At 33.8% G+C, this 22948-nt stretch overlaps 1 protein-coding gene across 2 annotated transcripts in view; it reads right to left on the bottom strand.

The window, feature by feature from the left end:
- Positions 1 to 12418: 12418 nt before the first annotated feature.
- The window catches only part of pld1a (phospholipase D1a), a 73185-nt gene continuing 62655 nt past the window's right edge, over positions 12419 to 22948 (bottom strand). The window contains exons 23-26 of one of the 2 annotated variants that reach the window (XR_015477762.1): positions 21889 to 22023; positions 16414 to 16567; positions 15492 to 16322; positions 12419 to 15150 (exon numbers count right to left, since the gene is read on the bottom strand). Coding sequence is in view for 1 of the 2 variants with exons in the window: in NM_001160095.1 (NP_001153567.1) it covers positions 13604 to 13828; positions 16205 to 16322; positions 16414 to 16567; positions 21889 to 22023 (632 nt within the window). In the remaining variant the exon portion in view is untranslated. 2 annotated transcript variants of the gene reach the window in all.

Genomic DNA, 22948 nt, shown 5'->3' with positions numbered 1-22948 from the left:
ACCCAATTCACTTACAGTATACCCCATGTCTTTGCACTATGGGAGTAACCAGAGCACCTGGAGGAAACCGTTCTTTGGCCTTTCTTGCACCACTCTTTTTCCAGTTGGTTGATGGAAGAGTGTTTTTTTTTTACCATAACTTTGTTGCAAAAAATAAACTTTCAATGAGGTTTAGGTCAGGGCTCTGGTTGGTCCTTTTATCATCTCAATGTTTTTAGCTTCAGGGATTTGGTTTTACCCATTTTGCTGCGTGAAAGAGTCATTGAGCTGTATAAAAATTGCTGGTGGATTTAGAGATAAATACAGGGGAAAAAAGCATGTTGCTGAAGGAGCTTCCCAGTGGACTAAAAAAAAAAGTGAAACTTGCTTTCATCACTTGAAGTGTGTGTGAACTGGATGTTGCTGAAACTTTTATTTCTTGTTGATGGACTTTATTAGAAACTATTAGGTGGGAAATATTAGGTGGGAAGTGGGAAATTCTTTTTGCACATTATTCCTCAGTTGCAAACAAATAGTAAGAGGTGTGTGGTTAAGAATATTGTGGCTGAAGCTGTGAAACTGATGCCAACAGAGAAGGACCGCCACTCCTAATGTAGCTGCAAATTGTCAGACTTTAATTGGAGATTACAAAATCCATTTTTTTTTAGTGGATTAACTTGTACAGATTAATTGTTAGGATAAAGAGTAACAAATCTGCACTAGCAAAACAAGCATCATAAACTTTGGTTTCATACAGACTTCAGTGAACTTTGACAATCCCATTTTGGGAGATTTGATTTGGGACTTAGTGACAAAAGTGACATCGCTGCAAAAATGTAGCAATGCAGAAATCACAGAGTTGTAAATGATCTTCCTTTTTTATGGCTGAAATGGTCATCCTATTAGATTTCGTCTTTCCCTGCTGTATGTGGGTTTCAATAACAGATCATTAAGGAATTCCATTTAATAGCCATATTTTCACTACACACTCAGAAATAAAGGTACAGGAGCTGTCACTGGGGCAGTTCCTCTTCAAAAGATGCCTATTTCTAGCCAAAATGTCCACAGTGCTACCTCAAAGGTGCATATTAGTGCTCAAATGTACCTAAAAAGTACCTTTAAGGTACCATTAAGGACCCTTAAGGTACAAATATGTACCTTTTGAAAAGTTACCATACTGCCCTAGTGACAGCTATGTATCTCATTGTATCCTATACTGAACTTCAAATGATAAAACTCATAAAATGTGCTTATATACACACAGCATGCAAATTACACAAAATTAGACACCTTCAAACAATACAGTATGCATAAGCCCAGTCACTTTCCTTAGAGCTGGTTGAAGAAATAACAAAATAGCGAAGACAGTAGATTTGCCAGCATTCCCTTCCCTTTGTTTGGCATATTGTGCGGTGCTCGTGTCGAGGCGTTACAACCATTAGAGTTAGTCTTGTTTTCTCCCGCAAATTTCTATCTGCAATGGCACACTGCAGTCAGCTTGTGTATTCAGCAGCGTCAGTATGCAGCACTTAGCTCTTGGCAGTGGGCCCTCGGGGACACATCTATAGGTGATATCTACCGAAGGCAGCATGTAGAGCCCTCGAATCTGCTACTGTCTTGATCTGCCCTTTCAGACTGTCCACTAATGACAGTGAAAAATGCAGCTGGTTTAGACTGGACTCCAGGGGTCGATTCCTGTCCATGAAGAGCCTGCTCAGATTAGATAGGGAAAAAAATGTGGTGAAAGTGTATTTATCTCAGATTGGGAATAATGGTGGTACTCAAAGCAATGCTGAGTTTATTTAAAGTGCAGTGTTTACTATTGTTTCTGAAAGTGTAGCACTCTCAGAGGTGGGAAAATTTGAAAATACCACTGGCTGGAGTATGCAATGATCATTTCCAGCTATTATAATTATCAATTTTAGCAGTTTTTATTGATTGTGAGTGTTAAAGAAACCCAGACTGTAAAGCACTGCAGCACTGATCAAAAAGTTCTGGAAAAATAAAAATAAAAAATTATGAAAAAGAAAAAGAGAGGATGAATCTAGAGTTGTGGGTACATTTTGGTTGTGTCTAAAATCACACACTTCCCTACTATATAGTAGACTACATTCAAAACAGTATGTAAGCTGAGTAGTATGTCAGAATTCAAAAAAAATCAAAAACAGTATGCAAGAAGTACCTGTATGACCTACTACTTCCGGCGAGATTCTGAAGTGTGCATCCAGTGAATGCTATGCTATTCCATGATGCCACATGAGAAAATCAATGAATGACGTCAACGCAACACAACTGACACGAGTAGATCACGAGATAATGACAAATGATGGATGCGGTAGGTCTTAATTCCATTCATACTACTCACAGTCATATTATAAAGAATGTACTTTCGTAACGGTCGTGTAGTAAATTTAAAAGTAGTACTGATTCAAGTAGTAGGCAAACTCGGAGCAGTCTTTGGCTACATCTGAAATCAAATACTTCCATCCAGTATGCTTAAAACAATATGAGAGCCAAGTAGTATGTCCGAATTTGTAAACATTCAGGATGCGCGCACAGGGAGTTGGCAGAAAAAAAACAGGAGCGCTAGCATTTACATTGATTTTGTGTGATATGAACATTTAGAAATTAATCTGTTGTTAATTAATTGTATTTGTTATTTGTAATGTGAAATTTATCCGTAAGCTTGGTAAGTAGTTCTGGAGAATTTGAATGCCTGAGCATACTGCCCGAGAGGCGATTCAAAGATGGCCGCAGAGTGAAATGACTTGACTTAAAGCAAAGAGCATGGAATCACTAAGAGGCGACACTCTAGTGCAATTTGGGAAAATGGCGGCAGCCATTTTGGAATGAAAACTCCAATAGAACAACAGCATATCATAAGTCTGTAAAATAAACTATCAAAAGTGCTGATGATTGTCATAGTAAGTGCTGTATTGTCATCTTTCAGGTTATATCTCAGCTGTAATGCGCTTTTTAAATAAATAAATAAAAAACAAAGCAGCTGCTTGCCATCGCGACAGCAATAAGATCCAGTGGACAGCCGATCACTTTCACTCCAAAATGGTGGAATCCGGGGCTGTTGCTGGGCGCTGCTGTTTCAATGGAATGTTGAACTGCGTGTTGCCTCCAGGTCAGTCTAAACTCTTTGCTTAAAGGGACTTTGGTAGTAGGCGGTCTTTTGAATAAATCTTCTATTATTTTTCAAAAACAAAAACAAAGTTAAAAGTGGTCACACTTTACAATAAGGTTCATTAGTTAATGTTAAGTGATGCATTGGTTCTTGTTAGTAAATGCATTAACTAATAAACCTTATTGTAAAGTGTTACCTTAAAAGTTTTGAATAATAACACAAATTATATAATGTTTTGGCTGTTTCTCAATATGGGTTCTTGTCTGTACTTATGTTCTTGTGTCTGATCAACTGATGAATCCATGGTGAGGTAAGTGACATTGTAAAGTACACTGCCGTTCTGTTTGAAGAACGGGGGGTGGCCCGGTGGCTAGAGCCACTGCCCCTCTGCCCTCATTGGCTAAGGTGCCCCTCTCAGCAGGCGCAGAGCCCCCATACACCCCCCAAAACTATTGGAGTTTTCATTCCAAAATGGCCGCCGTGTGACACTAGCAGCATCTAGTGGCTGTTTCCTAAATCGCACTAGAGTGTTGCCTTTTCTATGATCTTTGCTATATTTGACTTTCACCGAATAAATAAATATCAAGCAAAGCAAAACCTAGAGAGTTAGTAATAAAACTGGAATCAACATGAACTTTTTTGGAGGTTCAGAGACATTTTAAATTATTTTAAAAGAGATGCCTTTTTTTATCAACATGTTTATTTTGAACTATTCAATATCTACCTCTATTTTTATATGTAACTTTTTTCATTTTTAAAACATAAATATTTTCAACAAGAAAAAAAAAACAGCATGAAACATACCTGCAGATTACTTTTTAAAATATATATTTTAGTGTCACTGGTACAAACTACATTCATCCATACATTCATGCTGAAACCAAGGATAAGTTATATCCTTTTTTAAAATGGCTTATGGAAAAACAGTTCACATTAAAGTGGATCATGTTTAATGAGTATCAGTTTTTTTTTTAACATTAGAATACATGGCATAATACATATAAGTGAACTCACCTTGTTTTGTCTGGTTTATGTTTAGCCAGCAGATCTGCAATGCACAGTTAAAGTCAGAATTATTAGCCCCCCAGTTGTTTTCCCAATTTCTTTCTAAAATAGAGATTTTATCAACTCATTTCTAAACATAATAGTGTTAATAACTCATCTCTAGTAACTGATTTCTTTTATCTTTGCATTGATGACAGTGAATAATATTTAACCAGATATTTTTCAAGACACTTCTATGCAGCTTAAAGTGACATTTAAAGGCTTAACTCGGTTAATTAGGTTAACTATAGGCAGGTTAGGGTAATTAAGCAAGTTATTGTATAACAATGGTTTGTAATCATTTCAACCCCTAAAGTGTTTTTAAAAAATTAAAACTGCTTTTATTCTAGCCAAAATAAAACAAAGAAGACTTTCTCCAGAAGAAACAAATATTATCAGAAATACTGTGAACATTTCCTTGCTCTGTTAAGCATCATTTGGGAAATAATTTAAAAAAGGAAAAATATTCAAAGGGGGTTTATTCATTCAGATTTCACTGTATATGTGATTTATAAATCAGTGATAAAACTTTAAAGTCAATTCTAATTGTAACAGGATGTAACAACCCTAACTTGATAATAAGTGTGGTTAATAGAGATTTGGAGACTTGTTTTGTCTTCTGGGTGTGTGTTACGAAAACTAATGTTAGATCATGTCATTACTATTAATTGCTTTTTGTCATTTTAAAAGCATTTTAAGTGTAAATAAAATAGCACTATGAACATCTAAACACATGTTGTGTTCCATACATTAAATTGGAGGATTGGAACAACATTAGTAAACAATGACAAGTTTGTCATTTCCATGTAGTTGCCAAATGAAGATTCAATATTTAAATAGAGATATTTAAGATTAAATACCGACCTTTACAAATAAAAACAAACAACAACAATAATGTCTGTTAGAACAAATACCTGATGGTTTCATAATATACAAACAACAGTATTTTAAGCTGTATGAAATAATACAGCATTATATGACTCAATACTCTATTTGTTGACTTCATAACAGTCAGATCTGTAAAACCAGTATAATTACAGGTTTTCGATTCATTTTCTCTCCAACACCCTTGACTGAGCGCCAGGCAGCACATATTAGTCTGAACGGCACATGCATGAGTCTTGTGTGGACCACAAGCAGATGAACATATTTTATCCATGCGCATTCTTAAGTTATCGTCAAAATTATAAACACTTCCTGTTCAACTGCTTCCTCTTAGTGAAGATGGGAATTTACCTTAGTGTTACAGTAGTCATACTTTTTTGGGAGCATAAAAGTAGTTTGAGAACATATCAAGGCTCTTACTATGTGAACTGAGATACTTTACAAAGTTTCAATATTATAGTGAATTGCAACACATTTTATGAAAACATAAAAGACAAACAAAGTAAGGTTTTGGTTTGTTAATTATGCATCTAGCTCTAGATTTAATTAAAGATTTTGTAAGTATAATGTTTTTTAAAACAATTTTATTTCTTAAATTCTTATCACAGCCTGCGAGATGTAAGACTTAACTAATAATATATTAATATATTATAAATAATTAAAAATAAAAAATATTATTATACTGTAGATAAATTAATACTACTAATAAAATATTATTAAACAATATATGAATTAATATGACTAAATATAATTAATCAAATAAATCTTTTTACTAATAATCATGCCAACATTTGTGAAATATTATATAAAATATTTTAAGGTTCTATACAGCACTTTCAAAGCATTTATAAGAATATACTGTAAATGGTTCTGCTATTGTTATAAGCTGAAGAACACTAATTTGGTGCTGTTTAGAGCCACTTTTTCTCCAAGTGTATGAACTTTAAATTTCATAAAACCATGGGTGATTAATCATTTAGCTTAGAGGTAAGAATTAATTAAAATCTGAAAAAAAAAAAAATGTAAAAAATGTGTTTTGTTTTAGACCTTTAATAGTGTGTTTTTTAAATAAGATGCTTTTGATACAGTAATTCACAAAAAAAAGACCAGCTCACAAGACTTAAGCTACAGCAGTCTACCTCTGACAAGCCTTTGAGAGCCACATTATATTTGAAAATTATTAATTTAGAGAAATATGAATAATTCAAAAAGCAAAAAAAGTTCAACAAGGCACGGCTGGAGGTATGCCCTGAGGTTAAGAGGCACGGCTTCTAACATAAAACGAAGACGGAGAACAGGAAAATCTACTTGAAAAAAAATTCAAAAGCTCCATCTAGAGGTGTCCTTCACTGCATTTTGACTCCAAAGCCATTGTTTTAAAATTTCCCATTTTTTTGTTGTTTACTGAATATGGATTTCTTAAATAAGGATACAGAAATTTAAAAACCTCCGCTCTGCACCTTAATTTTACATTTCATCTTGGTAAAACTAAAAAAATTATTCATTAAGATTCACATAAAACTAGTGTATAGTATGAAGCCATCTTGAGGCCCTTGAAAGTGTGAGCACCAGGGACTCCGAGATGTATGCCTCCTAACCAATTTTACTTCTTTGTCCTCATATAATCTGGATCTGTGGTTCTCAAACGTTTTTCATCAAGTATCACCTCGGAAAAAAGTTGTCTTTGCAAGTACCACCATAATGAGCAGTTTTGAAACACAGTAGTGTATTAGGTCTAGTAAAGCAGCTTAAGCTCTGTACAGTTCAAAAGGGAGGCATATTAGTTCCTATTATTAAGAACATTTAAATTAAAATGTGCTTTTAAAAGTTGAAAATGGTAGGTTACTGTTCTTAAAAAGTAAAAAAAAAAAAAAAAGAAGAAAAAAAAAGAAATAACTCCTGGTTTATTAGCACCTGGAAATGTTGCCCGGACCTCATAAATATAGGCTTTATGTCATCATATTCGTATATAAATCATTTTTGATCATTTATTGAAATATATGTAGCATATTTACATATTACATATTTAATTCATCTGCATACCACTAGAAGGAAGCCTGTGTACCACTAGTGGTACAAGTACTACAGTTTGAGAACCACTATAGGTGAATCAAAGACAATAAAAATCTAAGATTTTAGTTGTTGTTATAAAAAGAAACTAAGAAAGGAATTAATTACAATAAACAATCATTCCAGAAGTTTAAAAAAACTGTATGTTTTTTCAGTAAAACATTTCAAGAAGTCCAGTATGTCTCTAGACTCTAGTGCCCCTAGTTAAAATGTACAATACAATAAAAACTTACTTTAAAAAATAAAGTCCTTTGTTGACAATGACAGTTTCACAAAAACATGTAACATCTATTCCAGGTTATTTAAAGTGGATAAAGGTCTAAAGTTTCCTTTATATCAGGGCTCACCAATATCGGTCCTCGAGGGCTGGTGTCTCTATAGTTCCAACTTGCCTTCACACAACCTTACCTAAGAGCTTGGAACTCTACAGTATCTACAGCGCCCCCTAACATTTACAATTTGTCACTGTGGTTTCTACAGTTTTTGTCTGATATTCACAAATATTGGTATAGGGATTTGATTTGATGACAACAAACTATTTCACATAAACTTATTGGGTCTGCTCAACAGGATGCTGCCATCTTGGGTTGTTTGGAAAAAGGCAAGCTGTGGATTTTGAAATATTTCACAGAAGATTTATAAAGTGGCATTAAATTACAGGATGAAAATATTGTCAAGCCACTATATTATATATGGATTTGACACATGTATGCCCTTATATATATTTTTTATATATATCTGAGATGGTGTGACAATGATGTTGCAATAAAGAAACTTGACCAAAAAAGATTGTTTTGTATTTAGATTGGTATGGTGTGCTAGTTTTAAAATATTTATTCATTTGAACATTTTAACAACTAAACACACTTTTGTGAGCCACATGACAAAGGTCACATTTTATTTTCTTGCTCATCTTTAAAATGAATCATTTAATGTAATGATTCCATTTATACTTTGTGTCACAATGTTCATTTTGAATGAGCACGAAAACTCATTTGCAACCAGTAAATATCATTCATAAATTTTATCTAAGCAACCGCAAGATGGTAACACTTACTAGACACTTCAATCACCACTCAGGGCAAAAGGAAGTTACAAAGTGTAAAAAAAAATTGTGTAAATGATGCTCATGTCATTGTTGTGTTAATGAAAGTTTTTTTTTTTTTGTAACTTTGTCCTTGGCTCCACATCTGAAGATCACTAGGAGCAGAGTCTGGCTGAGGTGGCTGAATGTGCATATGCCAACATCTTTGGAAATCCAAAACAACTGCCTAATTTGAAATCCAGTATGAAAGTCTCAATATAAATCAGGGTAAAGTCTTCCACACTAGATCAGGGTGCAGATTTATGTGTCACAAGACGCTACAGTAGTTACCGTTTTTTTTTTGGACAGCATAAACGTGTGTTCGGTCAGGATGATAATGACAACGATGAATGTATGTGTATCCAGGAGTTCACTGTTTGAGTGTGTGTGTGAATGGACTCGGAGGAGAGGTGTGTCTGTGGTCCTTTACTGACTCGATGGGTGCCGAGAAGTGTTAAACAGCTAAGTGTGTATGGAAAATGCAGCTAAAAGTCCAACACAATGGTAATAGTTTATGTCGTTTACATGTCTGTTCTGCATTTCAATAATACGACTCCAATAGAGTAGGAATACTCCACATGTCTCAATTCGATTGGTGTTTACGGCTATTATGACATTTTACAAGTACACAACTATTAATGTGCAACTTCGAATTCAAAACACAGGTGTCTGTGTGTGCAAATCAAGAGATTCAGCTGTTCACATCAGAGCTGTGAGAGTACATTTCAACCTACACATACAAATATTATTATCACAAGTTCTCACATTTACTTTTGCAAGCTCTCGGGTTTTGCTACTGATTTACCTTCATACAAGAAAATAAGATACACAGCAGGCAAACAAAGTCTAAATTGGACACACAAAGTGTCATTGGAGCTACGTATGAATAAAGTTGAATACTCTGTCATCAGATGGAATGTTTGTCAATGTTTGGTTCCTTTTTTTGACCTTTAACATTTTACGATGGAGGAGAGAGCTCCCAGATTTAATCTAAAATACCATAGCCTAATTTGTGTTATGACTACAATGGAATTTCTTAACAACAATACCAATATCAATACTATTTTAGAGCTTCTAGACATGACAAACTTGCATTTCCCATCACAGCAGTTTTCAGAAGCAACGCTGCATTTGTTTAAATTATGAAAGTAATCAGCAATGCAATACAAAAAACATAATTATTAACATAAGGATTCGACATACTTGTGAACGCCAATGCAAATTTGCCAGAGAATGCTTTTCTCATTTGTGAAGCGGACGATCTGTTTAATGAGCCGTTTCGCCATAGCAGACAGCTACAGTACACAGTAATTGAGACAGTGATGCGCTGTTCAAGTGACACGTGTGGTTATCGAGGCATGAGAGCTCAACAATTGACCAAACAGCTTTCGAAGAAACCAAACGCTGCTCTGAAGCTTTTAGACCGCGGACGATAAGATGTCATTAAGGTCAGAGAGATAATCTATCAACTCTTTTCACTCTTGATTTCGGTATCTCCGAACATGATTCCACTCAGCGGATGTCATTAGCGTTTGCCGCTCTCTATCAGGTGTCTGCTCCAATGAGGCACGTTTGAAGACGAGCCGCTGGACAGATTTGCATTTAAATTGCTTCATAATGACCGTGTTTCGAGACTTCCAGGTTTGGGCACAGACCAGAGCCAGTTCCCCCCCCTGCGAAATGACAACGTTAAAACTAATGCTCGCAAGGACACGACTCATAATTTTAAAGCTCTGTCCCAGCCGCTGTTGCCTAAAGGGCATGTTTTGATTGGATTCTGGTGTTAGACTGGAAAGTAAGACAACATTAGAATATGATTTAAGATCAGCTATTGCTGTAAAAGACCCAGAGGAAACCATTGAGAGAAACTTTGAAAGTTTTCGGGATTTATTTGAATGTTATTTAGGGACAATTTCCGAACAAATGTACTAATATGGAGGCAGACTTAAATGGAGCCAGAGGTGGTTTCAGGTTGTCTATCAAACAAAGTAACTACAGAACGTATGATTTTTATGAAATGTGCTTGAAAATGTGGCAAAGGCGTAGAAAGATTTATGAAATATTTATATTACATTTTAAAATATTGAAAGAATGAAATCAAAACATGTATTAAAGGTGCAGGGGATTGTCTTAAGAAACACTTTGAACATTTCAAACATTGTACTGGTTGAAAGTCTCTTCACATTCCAATAGTAATGATTAAAGTAAATGATCTAAAATTTTTATATGTATTATTTATTCTGGGTAAGACATAAAATAAAATTAAAAAATGTTTATCCAATTAAAATTTGTCAAGCCGATAATTCCCCTAATTCTGATTTGTAGCCCAAACTGTCTGTCAACAAATCGTCACCTTGGAATTATAAGGTTTTCTCCGCGTTCTGACTGATTTTGAGATATTGAGCTTCAAAGTTTTCATGTAGACAGATCCGCCACTTGCGAGCACGCGCACACACAAGAGAGTGACAGCAGTAAAAACAAATGCTGATGCTGAATCAAAACTTTTTAAAATCCTGAATCCATATTGGAGTTACTTTTGCACGCTGGAGGAAGAATGACACCTTGGCTGAAGTATTTCTTTTAGACGATAATGTTTTAAAACTATTTTAGTTGATGTAGATTTACGTTTTACGAATCAGCTTTATGCACGAAAGTGTTGTTCAGCCACTAAAATTTTTTTAGATTAATGTGACTATTTTCAGTTTCATAAGGGACCTTTTACAGCATCGATAATGTCAATTTTTTATTTAGTTTAACAACAAAACAGCAGTAAATAGCGCTATTCCACCTTGCCTGCTTTACTGAGATGAAGTTAGTTTTATATTCAGATTACATTGGTTCATTTCAGAACAATGGCAACCTGTGACTCGCTCCCTATATTGTTTACCATGCTACTTTGAATATTGAGTCTGAAAAAGCATGTTAGTATGGCTTAATAAGTGTAATTCCTGCACCCCTCTGGCCAAGCACTAAGCAGAGTCACTTATTAAGTGCATGTCGCTCATAATACGCATGAAATATTGCACATTATGACAAGTTCTGCATGCTACTGTACACAACTGAAAATGTGCTAGATATAATTCAGTTTTTCTTTTGGAATTATAATATTATAAAATACTAAAATGTTTTCTAACTGGTGAATGAGAAACTTGTGGGGTGTCTGGTGTCATCTTTAATGATCGCGTTCATGATTTTAGGAGATGTGGCTTTGGATGGCAGGGGAGGGACTGTGTTTTCAAAGCTATTATGCTAACGGTTAGCATTTCGGCAGAGCACCTACTGCACCTTTAACAACTGCTTTATTTAAATATGGCACGTAAATAAATGAGACATTATTAACAAGCAAGAAAGTGCATATATTCAGCGACATGAACCTCTCTAGAATAATTTTTCCACTTTTTTTAACTGAAATTATGAATAACTTTTAAATATAAATATGTAAAGTAAATATGGTTATTATTGTAGTTGAACTAGTAACCCAAATTCAATATTTCGGGTGTCATGGTGGCGCACTGGGTAGCACGATCGACTCACAGCAAAAAGGTCACTGGTTCGAGCCCCAGCTGGGTCAGTTGGCATTCTTGTGAGGAGTTTGCATGTTCTCTCTGTGTTTGTGTGGGTTTCCTCAGGGTGCCCTGGTTTCCCCCACAGTCCAAAGACATGCTCTAAAGGTGAATTGAATAAGCTAAATTGGCCGTAGTATATGAATGTGAAAGAGTGTGTGTTTCCCAGTGTTGGGTTGCAGCTGGAAGGGCATCCGCTGCTTAAAACATATGCTGGATAAGTTGGTGGTTCATTCCGCTGAGGCCACTCCTGATAAATAAAGGGACTAAGCCAAAAAGAAAATAATTGTATGAATTCAATATTTTGCTATAGTTTAACCATTGTATATCTGTAGTAAAATGTGGTTATACAAAAATGGTTATCAATTCACAGCAAAAAAGTCACTGAATTTTTACTATAATAAAACCATGGTAAATTTTTTACAAATATTATTTGAGCTATGATTAAAAAGCTGTTTTATTGACATGTTTCCACAGTTGTTGAAAATCCAGCTTCACTCACAAGAGTCTTTTCATTATGAAAGAAAAAAGACTGATTAATATAATATAATATAATATAATATAATATAATATATGAAATAATGTAATAGAATGTAATATAAAATGTACAGTACAAACACAATTTAAGCAGGTAAAAAAATTGACCAAATAGGAAAAAAATATTTTGTAAATGTAATTTATTACAAAAAAAATATCACATTGGCAGCAGCACAACTGTTTCCAAGACTGATAATAACAAGAAATGTTTCTTCCAAATCATCACATTAGAATGAAGGATCATATGACACTAAAGACTGAATGGGTAATGATGCTGAAAATTCAGTTTTTTTTTCACAAGAATAAATTATACGATAAAATACATTCAAACAGGAACAAAAACTCTTTTAAATCCTAATAATATTTCACAATATTGCCATTTTTACGCTATTGACATTAAACAAATAAAGCCTTGGTGAGCATAATATACTTTTTTTAAAAGCATTTACATATTTACCAACCCCAAATGTAGTGTGGTAGTGTATTCATATACAGTACTCTTTATTTGAGGGGACAAACAAACAGGTAAGATTAGAAAAACTTCTAAATACCACAGAAATAAGAGTGTGATGGGCAAAAAAAAGACTAACCGGATGAACACCAACAGGCAAAGTGAACACAGCAACAAGTGCCGACTCATGCAAACTGACCCGAGTCAGATTTGTGAAGGGGAAAATGTAGAATTAAGCACCACATGCCTGAGTTTGGTGTTGAGACAGACCAAAAACTAATTTCCTTCAGTTTCTCAGCACTTGAAGCTGCAGACAGACTGTCTGTTCTCCCAGAGCGCTGACACTTTGACATCGGCGAGGGCGCTGGACGTTAAAAGCCTCCGCCAGACAGAAAACACAGATCACAGTGCTCAGCCTGTCATGGATGCGCCTCCACTGGGGACGGCCAGCTGAAAAACAGGCCGTCCTGACAAAGGCCTTTCTGACAGGGCTTTTACTCACCATTTTACTTTTCACTTTGAGTGCTGCTTCTACAAATGAGCATTAAAAACCAAGTCCTCTTCATATGTGCATTAATATTTATATTATTTATTAAAAAGCCCTTCTGTTTGGCATCAATATTCATTCATACGTTAAAGAAACACAATAATATGTGATGATAATCCCTGTGCTTATAAAATACTATTATTTACATTGATAAAAGGTACAAAACAATGTGAAGCAGTCCGTTTCTTTCTTGACAAAGGCTGGATGGTTTGTTTTCGTTTCTTCCTTCTGATGTGGAATTTTATGAACCAGATTTCATTTTATCACAGTGTTTTTCTCATCCTGGATGCGGATTTTCTTTTTTTGACCATCAGGTCCAGATCTCGGTGGGCACCATGTGTTCTTTGGTGCCCACCGAGGGCATGAGGTTTTCCTCACAGAGGAAGTCTAGGGGAAACTGGACCAGGAAGCCCCTGATCTTCTTCAGCAGCTCCTGAGCCTTAAGTGGATCCTCTTTATCCAGACCAGTTTTGGACTGGAAACTCAGGAGCTCCTGTTTGTTTCTCACCAGGCTGGAGGGCAGACAGCGGAAAACCTGCAACAGCACATCAACAGCCCTCAGAATTCTGCTGCACACTGATGACGGATTCTTTATTTAATAGTTACAAAATTGTAAGGCTAGAGTTATGCCGCGATCACACTACAGTTTGAGCTTGCGAAATTCTGTCATACGGGTCTGGAAAAAGGGGCAGGATTAAATAAGATGATAAAAATATTTTTTAATTTCTGTACAGAGGTGTCATGTTTTGATCTTCACAGGTCAGAGTTCACCAAGCTTGAACTTTGCACTGCAGCCAACTGACAAACTTGATGCATGAGCTTTTGTTTTCGGGATTGTCGAGTTCGTTTCCATAATAAAGGAAGTCTATAGGGTGAAAAGTGCAGTGTGGATGCGGCTTTACATTGAAAAAAAAAATATTTATTGGATTTAAAAATGTTATTAAGTTAAGTGGTTGAAAACAATTTATATGGGTGGATTTTAAACAAATAAATTAAATTTAGTAATGGTAATATGGTAATGTTTAAATTCAGCCCATATAAATGGTTTGCAACTACTTACCTTAATTTTTTTGCAAATCCAATGAATTATTTTTTTAGTGTAACAAGTGTTGTTATTGTTAACTTAAAACAAAAAAAAAAACTTTTTTTAAACTGCAAAAAAAGAAGAAAAGAAAAAAGATTAGATTAGATGAAAATTAGAGTTCAGATGCGATGAGATTCTTTTTTCCTCAGGCTCCTTAGTTCAACAATTTCACTTTTATGGCAAATAATATGTCAGTTTGATTCCCTGAAAAATTAAATAATTGAACAAAGTGAGCTCATTTTAGATAAAAACTTCAGATGGCACTTTGAGGTTTTTGCATCTAAACTCTTCAAACATTTTGATGAAAAAAGATCATTACTGAAATAATAATTAGTAAAACCGAATTTTTTTTTGTATTAATTAAAATAAAGCTAAAAAGGAAAACACAAGTTACAATAAATGAAAATATAAATAAATATAAAAACTGCTAAAATTTAAATTAAAAAAATGATAATATTTAACTATTATCACAAAACACCTAAAAACTAACAAAATAAAATCTCTGTCTGGAGATCTATTTTTACAATAAACAGCTGAGTAAAAGTGCACTTTTTTTATTTATGTTTTGTTGGCTCTTATTTATCTTCTTTACCATAAACCAATATTACAGTGCTCTATTAAAGAAAGGCTAGGTTATCGATGATAATGACACTGCAAAAAAGTGAATTGTTTTCAAACATTATATCAAATTTTACATGTTTGTATTAATTTAAACTACATAGTTTTATTTTGTTTTGAAATAGAATTGAACATTTTTGGCTCCTGTAGCCAGCCTGGTGAAAGGGCTGGTTCTTTTTTGTCAAGAGTGGAACTTTTTGCAATGATTTGCCTCATTTTCTATTTAATTACGAAATTTAAACACTGCATTTTAGTGACATTTTAAGCACTATTTTGAATTAGATGGTCATCATAACCAGACTTTTTGACTATATTAGCCAAAATATTATTTAAAGAAATTATAATATGGGCTGCTTTTGGTGTTTCACATATTTTAATTGGTCATTTTTTGCTTCAAGAATAAGGTCCAAGATTTAAAAAAAGTTACTTTTCTCCATTTAAAAACAGTAGTGAAAGAAGATTTCTCTTACATCAGATTCTATGTTTTCTATGTTACTGTTCTGTACTGATGTGTAATAGATTTGGTTGTATGTGTAAGAGGTGTTTTCTGGAATTGCCAGTTTACAATGGAATCAGAGAATATAAACCTCGTATTGCATTATTACTACTCTGCCATGAGTCTGTCCGACAGCCAGCTGAGTCTGAGAGCTTCATCAATGATTAAGACCAATATATCTATCTGAAAAATGATCTCATAATTCAATCATAATCACAAAAATTCAAATCATAATTCAAATACTCCATGTAACATGAAGATACTTAGAAAGAAACAGTCCATCATTACATTTCAGTGGCGAAAGACTAAAAGAATCAGTGTTCCATTTGGCAAACAAATTCTAATTGTCGTGTTGCTGTTTCCACAAAACAATGCAGTCCATTATTTGCCCCCATTTACTAAAAAGCTTTCCAAATGAGATTTTTTCCTGAAATAAATCTAGATGTGCTCAAATGTGCCAAACACTATTTTCTGGAGAAATTTATAAAGAAATGTAAAGCTAATTTCTCTTTGGTTAAACTGTATGTTGTACCAAATTTACTTATACTGAAGAAGCGTTTAACTTGTAGCCGAATAATCACTGGGTTATTTTAACTTTGATGCAACTTGTCATATTACAGAATGCTAATTTATTATTAGTTGTAATGTAAAGACATTTACAAATACAGTAGGTCAATTTAAAATCCAAAATAGCTGCAAGGAACCCCGCATACCTTCTCGTAGATGGTGACGTTTCGACCTGAGACGCTCATCCAGACGTCCTTGTAGAAGCTGTTGCTGATGGGGTCGCTGACGTCAATGCTTGGGTCAGTAAAGGCACCAAGAATGGTCCTGGTTTACAGAAAGACAGAGACTTTCAGCTGTGATTCAGTTGTGCTGATTACATTAGCATTAGCATGGGTGGTTTTCTGTCAAATCTTACTTGAAGCACTCCAGTCTGAGCTGAAGGGCAAACTTGCCGGCCTGGTACTCTTGACCGTCCATCACTGATGGCGTGGTTTCAGAGTCCTCAAATATCACAGCCACCTCACTGTCCTTCTTGCCCAACATGCTGCGGTCATTTATGTTGGCAGAGCCTAGAAAATTAATTCTGTGATTAAAAAGAGAAAACTAAACGACAGGAAACTCAAGATGGGTAAAAGATGTAAAATAAACTCTTTCATTTATTTATTCAGAGGCAATAAAATAAAATAATTTTTTACTTTATTTCTTTTTAATGTTTATTACAAAATAAGCAAAATGTAGAGAATACACATTAACAAGTTTGTTTATTCTGGTTTGACTCATACCTGTAAACATGATTGTAAAATACTGTAAAAAAATAACTTTCAAAAATGTTCATTTTTGATTAAATTTCGAACCAATATTGATTAAAATTACGGTAGTTATTTAGTAAAGAGCAACGAATCTCTCATTCACATCCACTGTTTTGTTTGATAACAGAGGTGTCACTTTAAGAACCCACAGATCGACAGTATAATGAAAGCATTCGATTACGTTTGTAACCGTTTATGCTCATTTAACACAAACCTATTTGTGTTTAAGATAAAACATGCCAGAACGGACATGTTTACATATTATTAAGTCTATCCAATTAAAACACAGCCAAATTCAAAAGTGTCACTTTTACTTCTCTTTAAGTCACATGTACAGCAGCTGATCTGGAAACAGTGTCTTTATATGGAGCGCATCTGTCAGTCAGCACCAATACAGGAATCGACTGATTCAGAGGATGCATAGGAAGGGTGACGATCAATGTATAGGTTTAATGAAAATTAAGTGAATGCAGCCGTTTTAATATTAATTTCAATGTGCTTTCAAGCCAAAATAAAATGAAAGCATAATTCTCTTGAACAGCTCTTGCAATTCTATCACATTTGAGATTGGCACTTACTTTTGCTTTTCACAGAAAGATTAAAAATACAGGAGAAATACGGGATGCAGACCTGTAGCCAGCCTGGTGAAAGGGCTGGTTCTTTTTTGTCAAGAGTGGAACTTTTTGCAATGATTTGCCTCATTTTCTATTTAATTACGAAATTTAAACACTGCATTTTAGTGACATTTTAAGCACTATTTTGAATTAGATGGTCAGATAGTCATCATAACCAGACTTTTTGACTTAATTAGCCAAAATATTATTTAAAGCAATTATAATATGGGCTGCTTTTGGTGTTTCACATATTTTAATTGTTCATTTTTTGCTTCAAGAATAAGGTCCAAGATTAAAAAAAAAAGTTACTTTTCTCCATTTAAAAACAGTAGTGAAAGAAGATTTCTCTTACATCAGATTCTATGTTTTCATGCACAGCTGGATGTTGGACTCATGAAAATATTTGTTACTGTAGCATTGACCAAAACTGGTTAGCAAAAGTAACACCGAAGCGAAAGCCAACAGAGGGTTCTGCTTGGTTTTAAAGTCTTTTTCAAAGAATCGACCTTTGTCAGTGAGGGGTGGTTCTTCCGAACCCCCCAAACCCTCCTGGCTAAAGGCTTAGAATGATAGCGGGATAGAATGGTAAATTGCAGCAGAATCCTGGTAAAAATGGGAGGGTTGACAGGTATGGTTTGACGAAGTAAAATAATACCAAAAAAGACAGAAACAAATACATTAGATAAATATAATATAAAATAAAATGTTTTTCAAGCTAGTTTGACAAAAACTTATTGTATAATAAAATAAATAGAATAAAATCAGAACCTGTAAAATAATAATATTAGAACATGTATTTGATACTGGTATAACATTGCAATAAAAATAAAAGCAAAACCACTTTTCAGATGTTTGATAAAACTTACAAATAAGTCCTGGTGAAGTTTTATATACACACAAAAGAAAGTGAAGCAAATCTGAGCTGTATCGAAAAATTCCAATAACTGAAGGAAAAGAGGGAACAATGATGAGTTTGCTAAAAGGAAGCAGACACTGATCATGACTTGCTTAATCCTGAATATTAAGATGAAAAAAAAAAATCAGATACAAGAAAACAATTTTTTTCATTCATTGTTTTATAAGTGATTAGATCCTGAGGCATTTAATTCAATAGCACACCAATCCTCCAGCAACAGATTCAGAGATAACTCAATTTCAGTGTGCAGCTAAATGTCCCCGTCTGCCTGCTTCTGATCTATGGCTTTCTTCATTGCATTTCTTCTATCTTCAGCAGAAATCTAAAGCGTTATCTGAAAGGACAACTCGCTTATCTTTTTATGACTTTCTTACGCTTTTTCTACAAAGTATCATTTGAACTTTTTCTTGATCTATGGAGCAGATGTGATGTGTTTTTACTATACAGATGAGTGACGATTAAAATGGCTTAAATGGATAGTTCAACCAATAAAATTAAATTTTACTCTCCCTCAGATGGTTCTATACCTTTATGAGTTTCGTTTTTCTTTTGAATACATTTCAAAGACACTGTAAAAAATGGTAAACAATCCGAAGTAGAGAAGAATTAAAATGGCCACCAGTTTTCAACATATTTCAAACTATCTTCTTTTGTGCTTAGCAGAAAACACTCAAACGAGTTTGGATGGAAGAATAAATAATGGCAGGATTTTTTTTGTTTGTTTTTGGTTGTACTATCTCTTTAAATGGCAGAGAAAAGGCCAATATTACACATCTGGCGGTGCAGTCATGTGTAAAAAAACAGACAACAATACTTCTCTCATTAAAACACATCTTTTGGACACAAAGGTCTGTTGAAGTCACTGCAAATATGCTATTTTTAGAGAAATGCAAAAGTGAGCACATGCAAAAACCAGATCAACAAATATACAATTTCCATCTCTCTAATCCTTTCATGTCAATTAATTTACCAAAGTTTTCCACAAGAGGGAGCATTAGCATCTAGCCAATAGCCATAAACAAATGAAGTACTTGCTCAGATGTCAAGGCATTGAATTCCTAATTATTTGTTTTTTATTACATTGTTATTACAAGTTCCTGTGAAATAGTTTTTTGATTACGTTAGTGTTAGGACTGTACGGTTTTGGAAAAATCTGACATTGCAATATTTGTTTTGCTGCAATATACATTGCTGTAAGAATCTATTTTTTTTCACAGGTGTTTTTATTAGTTTTACATTTTTCAATAATTACCAAACAACACAACAATTACAAAAAATACAAGGAATAAACATGATAATACAAAGGAAATAATGGTAATATTAATTAATATAAAGCAAAATATATATATATATATATATATAAAAAAAAAATTAAAGTAAAAAAATAGGTTTTATTAAAAAACAATATAAAAGCATATTAAGCATTACACTGCTGCTCAGAATCTGCATTACTTTTGATCTTGTTGATCAAGAAATAGTTGCCATACATTGTAAATCTTAGCAAGATTATCTATAACTCCATAGCGGACTCTTTCCATGTGCATTATTTGAGTGAGATAAGTTAACCATGTCTTCAATTGATGAAAAGAATCTGATTTCCACAGTTTTAGAATGACACTCTTAGCAATAATCATTCCATAAATAATGATGCTTTGTATTGACACATTATAATCCAGCAGAGAACGAGAGTACCCAAATATAGCAATTTCTGGGTAAGGTGTAAAGGTAAAACCATACATATCAGAAAACCATTTAAATATGTCACACCAGAAATCATTTTTCAATCACAAGTTTTGGACACGTCCAAAAGAGGTAAGCCAGGAATATATGAATCTATTTTCATCAGATGACTTTAATAGCCTTATTTATTTAGAAAGACTTCAATAATTAGATTGACTTGGGTAATCAAGTCTTTATATGTGGTGCATTTGCAAAAATATATAATAAATTACAAGCATTTATAAAAAACGATCGAGCAAAAATAAAAGTTTTCTTGGGAGTCTAACAGTATTGAAATATACAAATTGAACATTCTAACATAAAATAACATGGTTATTGATGTATAAATAGTTTTATATAGATTTAATAATACTTTTATCCTTTAATCTTTAATAAATAATCAAATCCTGCAATGTGACTTTGTGGATACACACATTGCGATATCCATGCTCAAACATTATATTGTTCAGCCCTATTTAGTGTCGTATGCTAGTTTTAAGGATATCTATTAGCTAGTGTGCTTGAAAACAGTGACGAAATTTGCATTTAGAAGATATAAACGCCCAAAGCTTACTGTTTGTCACTTTTTTACATGTATTTTACCATTATTTAAGTATCATTGAGATTTAAAATCTCTTTTACAAGAAAAACCTGGCCAAGGTAACAGCAAGTACAGTAAAACAACTTTAAAATACACAACACCACATAATATTTCATCAGTCCTCTCAACAAAAACAACCACATGCTTCCAATACCACTCTCTTTATAATGTCTTTAAATTCACCAAAAGACACTATTTTATTTAGTTTTAAGTCTCTTTGCAAATTATTCCATGCCCAAGGCGCATAATAAGAAAGCTCGAGGTATATTAAAAAGCAAACACTTGGAAAAGCAAAGCCGATAATTCCCAGAGCTAAAACAAAGAAGAGTACAAATTAAGCTGGAAGTTTACCTAAAATAGCTGTATAGATAAAAATGTACCAATGCCGTTTTTGCATACAGCTAGTGATGTCCAGCCTATCATCTCATGTAAAGTGCAATGATGAGTATGGGATTTTGCTTTTGTAATAAAATGTAGAGAAGCATGATATACAGAATCAAGCCTTGTCAGAATACAAGAGGCCGCATGCATGTATATTATATCACCATAATCAAGCACAGATTAAAAAAAAAAGCTTCTACAAGTTTCTTTTCAGCATTAAAAGTCAAATTAGATTTATTTCTAAAATAAAAGCCAAATTTCAGTTTTAGCTTCCTAATTAGATTAGCAATGTGTACATTAAATAAAAGCTTATCATCAATTCAGATAGCCAAGTACTTGTAAGAAGTGATTCTTTCAATCGTTTTTCCATCAGATTTAAAAATATTAAGATCAAATATCAAAATATCAATATCAAATATTTGTACCCGAGCTTTTAAAAAACCATAAACTTTGTTTTTAAACTAAAACTAAACTAAATTTTTAAGTAACCAGAGCATCTACCAGTGACTGAAATGTAATCTTTCCGCCTGTTTAACCGCCTATTACAGATGGAGCAAATGTATACTTAATGAAGATTAAGGACATCTCACTTCATCTTCTGACCAATCAAATGTTCTAGTATCCAACATGTCCAGCCCCCTTCAAAATGCTTCTTATTTGCTTTTCATTTGATGCACTTGAGCTCAACCGCTCTCACTGGCAGAGATGAAATAAAAACAAAATGCTATTGGCTGTTTCTTTTTAAGGTGGAGGAGCTACTCTATGTCTCGCCCTAACAAAATGTTTTAGTTGAAATCACATTGAAGAAAAATAATTATTACGAAGCAATTCACGTGAACATTTAACTGACCGATAATGACGGTGTTGTCATCAGCGATAAGCAGCTTGCTATGAACATAGATGAGTTCAGTCACCAGTCGACCCTCCAGCTCCGCATGAGTCCTCAGACCACAGATGGAGATGTAGTTCATCCACTGGTCATCCACTGTTTGCACACAAAATTAGGAAATCAGGTCATATTCAGACTGTACAACCAATGACTGGAAAGAAAAGATGTCTCTTATTATTCAAACTATATTCACAAACTTTAAAGGGCTAGTTCACGCACAACTGAAAATTATTAGCCTTAGCTTGTTGCAAACCAGTTTGAGTTTCTTTCTTCTGTTGAACACATTGGAAGACATACTGAAGGGCATTGGAAATCTGTAACCATTGACTTCCATAGAATTAGTTTTTCCTACTATGGAAGTCAATAGTTACTGGATTCCAACATTATTCAAAATATGTTTTGTATTAAAAGAAAAAAAAAACTCACTAAAAATGACAGCAGAATTGTTATTTTTGTGTGAACTATGCCTTTAATGTCAGCCCAATTCTGGTGACTAAATATTGTATGAATATAACTTTATACTAACTTTTTTAAATGATGTATTAGTTTACCAATTTATCTTGCTTTAGTTTTGTGCACCAAGATAAGGTATTCATATTCCACCGTTTTGAACCAAAAGCTGAGATCATGATTAAAATCTTACTTCCCAAGAACATTCCCTCTCTCGCAAGCCCAGTTTAATAATACAATATTTATCACACTGAGCACAATGTCCAGAGGATGACATGAAAATAAAGTGCTTAGTCATATATAGCATTTTACAATATCTGTATTTGCTGAATCGAAATAAATGGCTAATGTCACTTTCCAGAACCCCTTTACTCACTGTTTCATTGATGATGGAATTTGTCTAAACTCATCATTCATTCATTCATTCATTCATTCATAAAAGAATGAAACGTTTTAGTAAATTACTTAAAATAAAATAAGTGAATAAAACTTCTTCAAAATAAATGCGACTTACTTTAGTTTCTCTGTTCTAGTTTGTATCATTCTGAACAATGATTTTGTACTATACAAT

The sequence above is a fragment of the Danio rerio genome, chromosome 2 (assembly GCF_052040795.2).
Source record: "Danio rerio strain M-AB ecotype USA chromosome 2, GRCz13ab, whole genome shotgun sequence".
In the NCBI taxonomy this organism is placed as follows: Eukaryota; Metazoa; Chordata; class Actinopteri; order Cypriniformes; family Danionidae; genus Danio; species Danio rerio.
The sequence above is the reverse complement of the archived record's forward strand: the minus strand, read 5'-3'. Positions and strand labels throughout refer to the sequence as shown.